Source organism: Ananas comosus, linkage group 7 (assembly GCF_001540865.1).
Source record: "Ananas comosus cultivar F153 linkage group 7, ASM154086v1, whole genome shotgun sequence".
NCBI classification, from domain to species: domain Eukaryota; kingdom Viridiplantae; phylum Streptophyta; class Magnoliopsida; order Poales; family Bromeliaceae; genus Ananas; species Ananas comosus.
The window spans coordinates 425504-438453 of NC_033627.1; the positions used below are offsets into that span (position 1 = coordinate 425504).

General features: G+C 38.2%; 3 protein-coding genes across 8 annotated transcripts; 2 read left to right on the forward strand and 1 right to left on the reverse strand.

The window, feature by feature from the left end:
* Window positions 108-7357, reverse strand: LOC109713176 (cell division topological specificity factor homolog, chloroplastic-like). Of its 3 annotated transcripts, XR_002217058.1 has the most exons (5): window positions 7129-7357; window positions 5872-6472; window positions 3511-3733; window positions 447-529; window positions 108-344 (listed from the first exon to the last, which is right to left on the reverse strand). XR_002217058.1 is itself a non-coding variant. In XM_020237168.1 (2 exons), the coding sequence occupies exons 1-2, from the start codon at window positions 7170-7172 to the stop codon at window positions 6154-6156; spliced, it is 363 nt and encodes a 120-aa protein (XP_020092757.1). In that variant the 5' UTR covers window positions 7173-7353; the 3' UTR covers window positions 5731-6153. The 3 variants fall into 3 exon arrangements, 1 of the variants encoding a protein (XP_020092757.1); XR_002217057.1 differs by lacking the exon at window positions 3511-3733 and having other exon boundaries at window positions 7129-7353; XM_020237168.1 differs by lacking the exons at window positions 108-344; window positions 447-529; window positions 3511-3733 and having other exon boundaries at window positions 5731-6472; window positions 7129-7353.
* On the forward strand, window positions 591-5459 carry LOC109713175 (flavin-containing monooxygenase FMO GS-OX-like 9). 3 transcript variants are annotated; one of them, XM_020237165.1, is made up of 8 exons: window positions 591-2532; window positions 2790-2860; window positions 3041-3199; window positions 3381-3463; window positions 3583-3718; window positions 3963-4136; window positions 4575-4652; window positions 4995-5129. In XM_020237165.1, the coding sequence occupies exons 1-7, from the start codon at window positions 1791-1793 to the stop codon at window positions 4608-4610; spliced, it is 1401 nt and encodes a 466-aa protein (XP_020092754.1). In that variant the 5' UTR covers window positions 591-1790; the 3' UTR covers window positions 4611-4652; window positions 4995-5129. The 3 variants fall into 3 exon arrangements, with proteins under 3 accessions (XP_020092754.1, XP_020092756.1, XP_020092753.1); XM_020237164.1 differs by lacking the exon at window positions 4575-4652 and having other exon boundaries at window positions 596-2532; window positions 4995-5459; XM_020237167.1 differs by lacking the exons at window positions 3963-4136; window positions 4575-4652 and having other exon boundaries at window positions 4995-5459.
* Window positions 7531-11686, forward strand: LOC109713053. Of its 2 annotated transcripts, XM_020237006.1 has the most exons (8): window positions 7531-7986; window positions 8506-8608; window positions 8818-8977; window positions 9480-9628; window positions 9726-9877; window positions 10104-10218; window positions 10340-10440; window positions 11458-11686. In XM_020237006.1, exons 1-8 carry the CDS (start codon window positions 7679-7681, stop codon window positions 11669-11671), a joined length of 1302 nt encoding a protein of 433 aa, XP_020092595.1. In that variant the 5' UTR covers window positions 7531-7678; the 3' UTR covers window positions 11672-11686. The 2 variants fall into 2 exon arrangements, with proteins under 2 accessions (XP_020092595.1, XP_020092596.1); XM_020237007.1 differs by lacking the exon at window positions 11458-11686 and having other exon boundaries at window positions 7533-7986; window positions 10340-11180.

Here is a 12950-nt window from a genome sequence, read left to right on the forward strand (position 1 = left end):
CAATTGGCAGCGTAATGTCTAATAACATGGAGCAAAAATATTATTTGAGTAGAACTATTAAACAAACATTAAAAATCTTACTCATTGCAATTTGTCAAAAGCTTCCAAAAGTAAAAATTTCGAACCCTAAAAGTTTGCTTCAGCTTCTGGCCACAATAAAAGCTTAATTTTTTTTTCCCTCTCCAAATATTTATTAAAAGTCAAGTCAAACAAACTCTACCAATGAAAAAGTAACTTAAACCTCAAATAATACAACCTCAACTTTGAGTGAATTAATTATAGAAAAGAAAAGATTGCACCAGTGGATACCCATTGATTGGCTCCTAGTGTTTACAGGATTTGCCCTGCATAATGTTAAGCAGTACAAAAAGGAGTTAGCTGAAACTTTTGAGAGTCTAAAGCAACTTGGGATGATAAAAAGGAAAAGTAATGGAGCAGTGAGAGACCAAAAAACATGATCACTAACTCCACTGATCCTGCTGCGTTGTCCCTTGCATGGACGCTTCCCATGGCTTCAAGAAGGGGCAACCTAAAGTCAATCAAGAGACGAAGCAATGATTATTATTCATGAAACAAGTAAATTTTCTTCAAAGTATTGAAAATTATTCTAAGGGCCAAAAAAAGAAAAAGTATTGGGTTTACGTGTACTATGTTTTGAAATGGTTATCTGAACTCCGAAAATTTTGATTTCACTACTTAACCTTACAGCATATTAGATTTCAGTATATTTCTATCGTAATTTAAAAATAACTACAGCATTTTAGGTTTTTCGATGGAATATTTTGCAATCTAAAGTCGAAAGGAATTTTCTATCAGAATTTAAATATAACTTAGCTTCTTTTGGAATTTGTGAAAATTCTGTGAGGAACTTTCTAAAATCAAAAGGAATATCAGATTAGATAGTGAAAACAAGCACAGTATCCATTTCAAAATGCACTAAAGTTCAGGTAAGCTCTAACATTTTTACCATAACTGAGCAAGAACAAGAATTGCTCAATCTTGCTGAAAAACAAATGAAGAGTATGAGAAGTACTCCATATAACACGGACGCAGAGAAACAGGTAAGAAAACTTGAATGACGTGTTTCAAACTCAGTTCAACAGAAAAGAATTGTATTATCTAATTTACCTAGCTAGCTATAGCTAATAAAAAGCAGCACATCTTGGATACACTGTTCTAACAGTGAAAAGTTGGAAGAGGTTACCGTGTATCACCTTGATGACTGCTGTAAACAACATTAGATTTCAAAGAAAGATGCAAGTGCTCATCGAGTAGACACACTAACTATTTGCTTTAACTATGCATAAGCACAAGCTCATTATGTAACTCCAACTTCCCAACAGAAGCACACATTGTACCACGTACAAAAATAGTCTTTGAAAGGGAAATATTCATTGCACAGACATAACTGACACTAATTGCCCGTCATTCAATTAATATTTAAGTCCCAACTCTCATGCAGCTACAGAGGAAAGCAGAACGACTTGTCGGTCAGATTTCCCAATGCTGTCACTGTATTTAGTTCTCAAAAAAAAAAAAAAAAAAAAAAACAACTTCAATTATGTAAGTTTCTTAGTCTATGATGGTTGTACAACACCAATTTCCTTTTGCTTGACACTTAATTTAGTCCAGTCACATTCTCAATTACCCATAGTAAAGCTAGGCTTAAAATGACAGCAAAAAAAAAAGTTAGAAAGCTAAATGATTGACATAGCACATGATAGGTACATAGATCACTAGTGTAGATTTCTCTTTGTTAATCCTCTCATTATCAATTGTTTCCCAGAGATATGTCCTTACATCCTACCATATCTCATGGTGCACATGAGGCCTTTATATTACCCTTCCAACCTACTGTATCTTGTGGTGCACATGCGACCTTTTATTTTAAGCTTAGCTCATCATCTATATATCTCATGAACCAACCCACACTAACCAACATAAGGTTTGCTCCAAAGGGAAAAGGAGGGAAAAAAAATATGGTCTCAGAGAAGAGGCAACCCAAGCATGTATGTGTTATTGGAGCAGGGCCTGCAGGCTTGGTCTCAGCGAGGGAGCTAAGGAAAGAAGGGCACTCGGTTGTAGTATTGGAGCAGAAACATGATATTGGTGGGCAATGGCTATATGATCCAATAGTAGAGATTGAAGATGCCTTAGGTAGAATCACTCCTTTAAAGGTTCATAGCAGTATGTATGCCTCGCTTCGACTTATGTCACCTAGAGAGGTGATGGGCTTTACTGACTTCCCTTTCTTCACAAAGAAAGGAAGGGATATGCGAAGATTTCCTGGCCACAGAGAAGTGTATTTGTACCTTAGGGACTTTTGTCAATGGTTTGAATTAAGGGAGCTAATAAAGTTCAATACAAGAGTCGAGTATGTGGGCATGGTGTATAATATAGAATTTGGAAGCGATATGAAGTGGGTTGTTAGATCTAAAGAGGAGAAATGTGAAACGGTCAATGAGGAGATCTTTGATGCAGTTGTTGTGGCTAGCGGACATTATTCTCAGCCTACGATGCCAACCATCAAAGGTAAGTTCTTCCTTTCATTCATGGGATATTACCTAATTTAGCTTTCAGAAAAGAAGCCACATTAGATCGGCAGATAGAAGATAAAACGCATGGCTCATCATTCTAGACTACAAGCTCAATAGAACTAATGAGAAATAATAGACACTAACCGCTTCTTAAGATGAAGATTTAAAAATTTTGTCAACATGAAAGTCACTAACAGTATAAAGTGAATGTCTCATTAAGGTGCTGACAATATCTTTTGCTCTCTTCTGCAGGAATCGATACCTGGAAAAGGAATCAGATACATAGTCATGTGTATAGAGTTCCTGAACCCTTTCGCAACGAGGTTGAGAAAATCTTTCTCACAGTATAGATATATATATAAATTCCTTAATATTTTACGGACTAAAATTTTTACCCTATCTTTCTTCTCACACAACAAGTGAGATGCATGAAGGTTATTTCCAATAGGAAACATAGATCAACCAGCTAACTGGTATTAATTTCTCTTCCAAATGATAAACAGGTTGTCGTGATTGTTGGAGGCTCATTTAGTGGTCAGGACATATCACTTGAGCTAGTTGATGTAGCGAAAGAAGTCCATCTTAGTGTTAAATCCCTCGAACTATCAGAGGGCTTGACCAAAGTCATTACCAAGTATCAGAACCTTCACCTACATCCACAGGTATTCTTACTACAGCTTCATGGCTAAACAGCTCCATGCGTTTGCAGTGTCTAAATCAAGCCACTCCTGCAATCATATGGATAGTTTAGACATGTCAAGTTTGATCAATGTCACCAACCTAAATCACTATTCAACTATAAAAAGAATGATTGAAGCTAGTATTGTCATTATGTGAGTGCAGATAGACAATTTGTTTGAAGATGGACGAGTTTTATTTATCGATGGTTCATGTGTGGTTGCTGACTCAATAATTTATTGTACAGGGTGAGCCCTCCCGGAATAGTGTAGAATGCAAATAAGCAGATCGGTACCTTAAATTTCAGCTGTTACATTCAGCTTGTTGGTGTTTTGCCGGATTGATAACTCATTGCTGTCCTTTGAAGGTATTCCTATTCATTTCCATTTCTTGACACCAAAGGCATAGTTGTGGTGGATGATGGTAGAGTGGGACCTCTCTATGAGCACACTTTCCCCCCATCGCTTGCTCCATCTCTCTCATTTGTGGGCATTCCAAAAAAGGTAAGCTTCTTCCTTCTTTCAGAAAATAAAGAGTCGTCATATCCAGCAGAAATCAGTCGACATATAGATGCTTTTTTTTCTGATTAAATCAGATCTAACATCCTAACTACTAGCTTCAGATGCATTTTTAGGATTAAATTGAAACAAAAATAATAGGTCTTGATTTTGAACTTGATCAAAGGTCTCTCGAGTACTCGAACAAACATATTTCAAGTATTAACAATTTTATGAGTTGATGTTGCAGATTCTGGGGTTCCCTTTCTTTGAATCACAAGCAAAATGGATTTCTCAAGTTCTTTCTGGTAGAAGGACACTTCTATCACGGGATGATATGATGAAGTCCCTTGAGGAGTTCTATCACTCAAGAGAAATTGCAGGGATACCAAAGCACTGTACACATGACATTGCAGATTTTGATGTAACGGCAATTATTCACTACTTAATGCTATTCTCAAAAATATTTAGTACATTTTTAAGATTAAGATCAAAAGCAGCAGCTACAATGTAGACAGATCGCTAAGACCAAAGGAAAGGTTTCATGTTAGGATCGACACTACTAAAGAATACTTTGACATTTTTATTCAATTATGAAATGCAAAACAGCTACTGGTTGTTTATTTCTAGTTAGGTTTACTGCCATTACTTGCCACCTGGAAGTATGGACATAAATGACTTGGAATTCAAAAGTCAAATACCACTGAAGAGAAGTCAAAAGCTCATTAGGAAGCATTTAGATAAGTCAATATAGATCATCAGTCAGGAAAATAGTCCATACACCACCTTTGCAATTTTAGAAGTATAGAATCTACAACTAGCATTAAAATCTGCCCAATTTATTCAATTCGCTTCTTTTCAGTTTTGCTTGTATGTCTTGACAAAACCCAAGTCCTGACAGAACGCTCTAGTCGTTGTTCCTCAGCTTCTTCACTGGCAGGTGCTCAAACTGTCTCACCACTTCTATGCTTGGAAATCACTAAATTGTTCAATCTTTTCTCTTTTAAAATCATAAATAATATTTCTCTAGGTTTTTACATTTGCCACTAGTTGAATACTAATGATACCAAACTTCTTAGTAAGCTAGTATAAGATGGAGTGGCCAGATTACTAGGAAGTAATCTACCGTACCTTAAATGATAGCTCTCTAGCGTCATCTAGGCAGTTAAATGAAGATGTAGTATTTGTTATTTACTTCTTCCTCAAGTAATGTACCAAGAATCATAAGCAAACCCTTAATCTAACAAGGTCGTCACTCTCATTTTTCCTTTTCCAATGGCAGTACTGTGATAAATATGGTGATCACTGCGACTTCCCACACTTGGAAGATTGGAGGAAAGTGCTCTGCATTACAGCTCTTCGTAATTCCATCATGAATTTGGAGACTTATCGTGATCAGTGGGATGATCACATTGATGAATTGCTTCAGGAGACCCTCGAGAGCCCACACTTCACACAGCTAGACCCCGAAGCCATTCCTTCATAAACACCCATCATGCTAATGGGTTGTTCTCATTAAGTTATTTCATCCTTATTATGTTTATTTAAGCAAGTGTGTATTAAGGATCAAGTTAAACTACCAAAAAGTAAGATCATATAAGAAGAACAAAACTGTCATGAAGAAACAGTTTCATAAATATTCAGAATCATGTCTTGTATATTGGTAGAGCGGATGCCAAGATTAGAATGTTGAACATTCAAATTCCTTTTATCTTACCAGTTAAGCGATGCATATTTTTGTGCTTTATTGGTCGATACAACTTACTCATTGTAATCAATAGGAAAACGCTCAAGACACAAGTATCATTAAATTTATGAGACCCTCTATGTCTTTTAAGCCATAGTTTATAGATAAACTACCAAGAAAAATGGGTAAAAAAATGAAAGGAAGATACTGTTGGAAAATTTTGTTACGAATGGTGCCTCCTGCGTGGTTTCAGAACTCCTATTTCATGCAAATAGAAACAAACACATAAATATGTAACAACAAGGGCTTCCTGCTGCAAGACACCATGGTAGATCATAACAAGCAGATAGGCTCGCAGTACACCATAGTAGACGATATACAAACAGATAGGCATAAGCTTCCCAAAATATAACTAGCATGAAAGTGATCCCTGCTGAAAAGAAAAGAAAAAAAGTAGTGAAATGCATATGACCTTAGATCATTGCTCACTCGGCATGAAATCAAGCTCCACGTCACTTGAATGAGATGCATCACTGGTGAAGCTTTCATTGTACTCGACACTTGTAACGCCCTCAAATGTTCCATGCTCAGGCTTCACGCGCCGGACCGGAATCGTCACAGAGTACATGGTACCCAAGTCCGCATCCACTGAGAGACTTAGCTGAACTGTATCTTGTGACTCTATTTCGACAAAATCTGACAAAGCTTCAACAATATTCTTCACAATCTTTTGCTCGGCATCGTCACTAAGAGCTCATCTATCTGAGAAAAGGATCATTTTAAGTCTCTGCTTTGCAATCTTCGCATTAGAGTGCTTCCTCTCTGCAGTTGTTGGAAATAATATCCTCCAAGCTAGGCTCAATCGCTCAATGAAATTCATGGTAGCAGCATTTAGAAGGAACTCGTCGTTATTATGATCAACAGTTAATGTAGATATCTCATTTTGTTTCCTTGCGAAACACCGATAATTATTGGGTTTTGAGACACAATTGAAAGTTGCTCTGTGCAACCATTTGGGTGTGATCTCACAAGTGTTTACTCCTCGAGTGAAAGAACCCAATAATGTTTTGAGTCTGTAAAGGAAACATAAACATAACAATAGTAAGTATTTAAAGACACTTCAAATCTATCCCTTTTATCAAGTACTAGATAAAGCAAATAAAAGCTATGTATCCATGTAGCTTGTTACAATCTATCGAATGTCTATTCAGTCACAGAGTAGATGAAGCTCAGGATTCGCAGTGCAAAATCTCATTGCCTTATTTGAGATTTCAGAGATTATATTTAGAGAAAGAAAAGGCTGGAATTCACGTGAGGCAATTTCTTTCTCATATCTCGGGCGCTGATATTTGTAATCACTTACAATTTTAAATGCATGATGTAGAGATTAAGCAAATTTTACCACATCATCTTGAAGTCGTATACTTTTATACCGGAGCATTTGAAGCAAAATTAACAGCATTATCAGCAATTCAATACTTACGAAATCAAAGTATTAGGATCTCGATCAATTTATCAAACTGCTCAAGAATCCAACAACAAATTAAACCACTAATCAACCACCGATTTCTCAAATTGAAACCTTAAAATAGCCCAATTTACTCGCTATCGAAGATCGAAATCGACATATAGACCAAGTGATTAATCACGAATGATGAATCACAAATGATGAATCTAATCCCGAGCCATTTCTACAGCTTAAATGAGTGGGATAGGGGAAAAGAGAGACCTTCGAAGACGACGGAGGAGGTCGAAGCGAGAGGAGAGGAACATCGCCACAAATCGCCATGGTTGCTGCTCACCTGAGCTCTATATCACTCGGCTCGTTTCATCGTCGTCTTCTTCAACCTTTTGAAGCATCGTGTTTTGTATGTTGTCGCAATGTCGCGCGCAAAACGAGTCGGACACTCGGACACGAGCAGCGGAGCTCGAGCTCGAGCTCGTGCCCGAGTTACGCTCGTGTACAAATGACTCGAGTTCGAGTTCACGTGGCCGACCAAAATTGGCACATACGCACTATCATTTGACCCACAAATAGACCCACCTCACCCATCTCCACCACGTCACGCTTCTTCTCCTGGGCCCCGCGTAAACGTGTGGCTCACGACCATCCTCGTCGTCTCCTTCGTTCCCAAAGCCCAGAGGGTAGAGAGGGAGCGGGCGAGAGAGAGAGAGGGAGAGATGGGAAACCCTGAAAGGGCGAAGAAGAGAAAGAGGAGGGAGAGGGAGAAAGGTCAAGGTATCCGAATCGCTAATCACAGAGCTCCGATCTCTCTCTAATGGCGAGGGCGAGGGCTCGGCTCCTCCTTAAGCGCTTAATGGCGCCGCCGCCGCCTCGGAACACTCTCGCTCCGCCGCCTCAATCCCCTCTCCGCTCTCTTCACCGAAAAGGCGGAGGCCCCCTCTCGCCCCTTTTGAGGTACCTCTCCACGATTCCCGCGATTAACGATCCCTATGATCCCGGTTTCGTCGCGGGGGGGCGGAGAGAGCAACGCCATGGGAACGTGTATGAGTCTCAGGAGGATGAAGAGGACGAAGAGGAGGCGGTTAGATACATCCCTGTTAAGGCCTACTTCCTCTCTACTAGGTATTACCATAGTATTTTTCCTCCTCGGTTCTAGTACCGCATTTGGGTTCCATTTAAATTAGGGCTTTTCTGATGAAATTTGTGATATTTTTCTTGTATTTATTGTTCAGGCAATGCGCGTTTGGAGTATAGTTGTTCAAAGAAACCCTAGCATCTTTTTCCTCTAAATCCTCTTAGAATTTAGTTGTAGTAGTAGCTCTAACTTGAAGGCTCTGGTTTGGGAGATTAGAAACTCATTTCTGCTTCCTACTACAGGCAAAAGCTCTAGAATTTTTGCTTCCCAAAAGCTTGGCATCTACTTCTTGAGTAGCAACTTGTTCTGAAGCCGATCCTAATACGCATTAGTGGGAATTACTTGTTGCATGGCTATATTAGTTCCACTTAAGTAATAAATTTCACTTATATGCATGCATGTATTGTCTACAATTCTGTAGATGCCCTTTTGTGCTCTTTTATTTTTCTCTATAGCTTGTTGCTTATACGTAAGTTGATTAGTTTGAGATTGATTGTTTTTGGCAGTATTGATCTGAAGAGCATGCAGGCTGAAAATATGTGTGATGTGATCCCTCCTACTTCTCGCTCATCAAACTATATTGCCCTTCGTTACTCTGATTTCCCGCTGGTAATTACAGTAAATAGTTTGATTTTAATGTACTCATCTTTCATCTAAAGCAATGGTTTTGTCTAGAGAGCTCTGTTACTGATGATAATACTCTTCATGTTTTTGCTTTTTCATAAGATTAACTTAAGAAGTCAGATTTAGCCTGCAAAGTTGTCTTATTTTTAAAAAACTCAACCTGTTATTCACAATTAATTTTTTCTGGGTTGCAGGATATAGGGGTCAAAGACAACGGAGATTGTTGCCGCTATGTTGTTGTATTCCAGTATGGGTCAGCTGTCCTTTTTAACATTGCAGATCATGAAGCTGAGCAGTATCTCGACATAGTTAGGAAGCATGCTTCTGGGTTGCTTCCAGAAATGAGAAAGGATGGTAAAACTTCATTTAGCATTTGTTGATTCATCTTCCTTGAATGTCTTAATAAGGATACTGTATGTATTAATTCGCACTTCACGCCTGGACTTAGTGTTCCTATTGCCCTTATATTCGGCTGAATTTGTTGAGCCCGACGTGTATGCTACTACTTTTCGACCACTGCTACTAGAATCTCAGGTAGCTTCTATGGAAATGTATGTGGAACTTGGAAGGACTTTAGATGGCTTGCCTGTTTAATAAGATCGGGAGATTTAGTGTTTGTCAAGTTAACAGATTGACAAGATGATATATTCAGTAATGAATGTCCAGCTTATGATTTTGTTGTTTGTATAAAATGCGTCGACTATTCTATAGTTACCTTACTACCTATCTTAAAACTTGCAGTTGTACCATCAGTGATATCGTTCTGTTGGAAATGTCATTCACAGCAAACAAACCTCTCTATATCTCCCCTCTCTTCTCTAAGTAAGCCTTTCACTCATCCATCTTGCATGAACAGACTATGCTGTAGTCGAGAAGCCGTCATTATCGACATGGATGCAAGGGGGCCTTGACTATATAGTTCTGAAAAGTCTAGATACTGACGGGATACGGATCATTGGGAGTGTCCTCGGCCAAAGTATTGCTCTTGATCATTACATACGTCAGGTAATCTTATCTATACATCCTCAAAACTTCAGCAGTTATTTGCTAGGAATTCAGGGCTATATGTAGATTCTAGTGAGTTGCCTTCTTCTCTTCATAGGTTGATGATATGGTAGAAGAATTCACAGACATAAATCGCATCATGGAGAAAACAGGAACCTTCAACATGAAAAGAAAGAAGCTGTTTCAACTTGTGGGGAAGGCAAATTCAAATCTTGCTGATGTGATAATAAGACTAGGCCTTTTTGACAGGTATATATGACGCATTATCAATGGACTTTGTATACACTTCAGCTTTGTAAGGAAATGAGATCTTTAACTATAATTATCAGAAAAAAGAAAAAGGATCATAAAGGATTCTACACCATCCCAATGGAGGGAAAGATATTTTGTAATTTGGATTTGTCTTTACCGTCTATGATATATTACGGTCTATGATATATTAAATAACTGTCATTTGTCTTATGCTTTTTAATAGGTCTGAAATTGCTTGGAAGAATGCAAATTATGCTCAGATTTTGGAGTATCTTAGGGAAGAGTATGAACTAAATCAACGTTTCGGCAGCCTAGACTTCAAACTGAAATTTGTGGAGGTAATTCTCTGATGAATCAATCCATTCGGTCTGACAGCTTGAAGTGATTGCTTTCTAAGCCGTGCTTTGCTTTTGACTTAATCTGCTGTTTAGTCTAATTCCTTGTTTTTTCTATTAACAGCATAACATCCATTTCCTACAAGAAGTCCTTCAAAATCGACGATCTGATCTGCTGGAGTGGGGAGTCATTATATTGCTGAGCATTGAGAATGTCATCTCAATGTACGAAATTGTCAAAGATTCAAACATAATCCCTTCCTGAGTATTCCTTTTTTCAGATTCTTTGTCCTTTTCTTTGTGGCACCAATTGTGTCATTCTTCTAACCGTGAAACTTCATAGCTACTGATTACCATGGTGATTTCTCTCTCAAGCCTCAGTATTATCTTGGTCGATAAGTTACCATCTCTTTCTTCTTATTATACTAACTTACATATCCAGCAAATCCTTGATTAGTGTTTGGTCCCTTTACTTCGGCAGTTCAAATCTACCAATTCTTGATACCTCCTAGACGCATCTCACATTCGCCCTGATACTATTTGCTTCCTCTCTACCTTCCAGTATTTATTTCTTCTGGAATATTGTGGACAAGTTAAAGGGACCAAAAGGAAAAGCTTTCGACACACCGGATATACAGTTGTTTCCACCCCATACAAATTTTGAAAAAAAGACAGTTTTGAAGCACTAGGAATATTGCCCTTTGATACAATATCATTACATTGTGTAGATTGGCATTGTCTCATAAATCTTTTGAAATTGTATGATATTTTGGGTTTCTTTACTCGGATTGGCTCCTGCCTCGGAACATATATATTTCTTCTTCTTTTTTTTTATGTTAAGGCTTGCTATTTGGTGATTTGTTGGAGCCCAAAGAATATGTAAGAACTCATGTTGAGACACGGATTAGATTGTAATTTCTGGCAAATTCGGTCAATTTAGCAATCTTATTTTTTTGCCTGGTGAATTTTGTGTCTCATTTCTTTTATTTATTCCCTTTTGTTCCTTGAAATGCAAAACCTTGGTGTTTTTTTGAAAAAATTAATTTGATCTGTAGTGATGTCAATCCAGAGTGAGCAATTTGCAGTATTTTGTGCGGCGGTAAAAATTGCTCGTGCATGAAGTAGAAAGGCACTTTTATTTCTGTTCATCACGATTCGCTAGAAACTCTAGATATTATTTGAGGCTGCAAATATTTTGAGTAAATGAATGGAAGGATTTGAAATTCAATACAATAATTGCAGGTATGGATGCATTGCCCGATTTGTTTGGTCAACGCTGAATTTATTTAAAATATGGGAATGGAGTGCAATCAAGTTTTGCAAAGTGATACATACATTGTGTATGGGAATGGAGAGCATGCGGGTGAAACTGCGCTTGCGCTTGGTAGTCCCAGCCTTAGACAGCAAATGGAGTAAAGTTTCTAGTTTCATCATCTGCATGTATAATCCTCATTAAGGATGCTCACTTTTTTGAGAAAAAAAAAAAAAAAGAAAGAAAGAAAGAAAAAAAAGCAATGTTGGATTGGAGGAGTGGGTGGGGATTTGCTTCATTATAAATAAGTCTATAGCATTATCACGAAATTTGTGGGAATGTTGTGGTTACCTATTCTATTTCTTCAAGTGATGTGGGATCAGATTTCTGAACCAAATTTCCCTTTTCAGTCGGGGTTGGCTAGGCTCCTACTTTTGCTTTTGGAATTTTCTATTTTGGTGTGCTCTTATTTCTAATAGTGAATCGTTAACGTGAGTGGTCGTTGCAGAGTAGGGCGTATTAGGGACGGAGACACATGATTTGCCTTTCAAAATCAAATCAAATAACACAAATTAACCACGGCCTTTTCCTTAACTAAAAATCTACACGAGTCCGAATGCCACGGCCCAAGCCAGGAGGCCAAACCAAATAGCATTATGGCTGATCCACCCTCCGTCAGAGGTTTTAGCTGGCTCAGGTGCCGGAGACGGCGATGTTAGCGGCTCTACGACCACTTTGAGCTTCATCCCCTGGTAGCAGAAGCCTCGGCTACATATGAAGTAGTACGTCTTCGTTTCGTTAAGCTCGAACACATAGTTGTGACCCTTGCTCCAGTTCGCTATTGGATCATCCCCGGAGCATGTATCGTAGGCCGTCGAATTCACCTCCACCACATCATACATTCCCTTTTGATATATAAAATCTACAGAAAGAAAGAAAGAAGAAGAAGAAGAAGAAGAAGAATAAACGATTATAATTTTAGCCAAATTAATTCATTAAAGGTTCGTTCAACCCTACGTACTACAGAAGATATAATGCTATTAGTTAGCGAATAATTAATTTAGTTAGCGAAAGCTGTAGATTTGCTTATTTGCCAAACGCTCTATAAACCGTGATTGCAGCTGAAATTATAAGCTGATCAGGCGAGACTAATTAAACGTGCACCGAAGTAAAACAACAGAAGAAAGATCAAGGATAAAGAAAATGAATGACCTAGCCAGTCGCCAACGTGAAAATGATACTTCTCGCTCCAAGCAGTATAGTCGACGCCAGCGGCCCACATTTGATCGCCGCCGACTCTATACTTCTCCGCGGAAGTTGGAAACATCTTCAGCGGGACGACGAGAATCAAAGTAAACAAAAGAGACGCATATTTCGAGCTCACTACTCTTCTTTCCTTGTCCATTGCAATGGTGATTGTTAAAAATAAAAAAATAAAATAAAATGAAATGTACTAGCTAGCTAGGATATGCGTGTTTGTATA

Bases quoted from the DNA above. Each gene is read 5' to 3' on its own strand.
- LOC109713175 (XM_020237164.1), top strand. From the start codon at position 1,791: ATGTCCTTACATCCTACCATATCTCATGGTGCACATGAGGCCTTTATA. The intron at 3,464-3,582 runs GTGAGCCCTCCC...TGTCCTTTGAAG, and splicing joins TCAATAATTTATTGTACAGG to GTATTCCTATTCATTTCCAT. The intron at 4,137-4,994 runs GTAACGGCAATT...TTCCAATGGCAG, and splicing joins ATGACATTGCAGATTTTGAT to TACTGTGATAAATATGGTGA.
- LOC109713176 (XM_020237168.1), bottom strand. From the start codon at position 7,172: ATGTTCCTCTCCTCTCGCTTCGACCTCCTCCGTCGTCTTCGAAG. The intron at 6,473-7,128 runs GTCTCTCTTTTC...TTTCCTTTACAG, and splicing joins CTCCTCCGTCGTCTTCGAAG to ACTCAAAACATTATTGGGTT.
- LOC109713053 (XM_020237006.1), top strand. From the start codon at position 7,679: ATGGCGAGGGCGAGGGCTCGGCTCCTCCTTAAGCGCTTAATGGCGCCG. The intron at 8,609-8,817 runs GTAATTACAGTA...TCTGGGTTGCAG, and splicing joins GTTACTCTGATTTCCCGCTG to GATATAGGGGTCAAAGACAA. The intron at 9,878-10,103 runs GTATATATGACG...GCTTTTTAATAG, and splicing joins AGACTAGGCCTTTTTGACAG to GTCTGAAATTGCTTGGAAGA.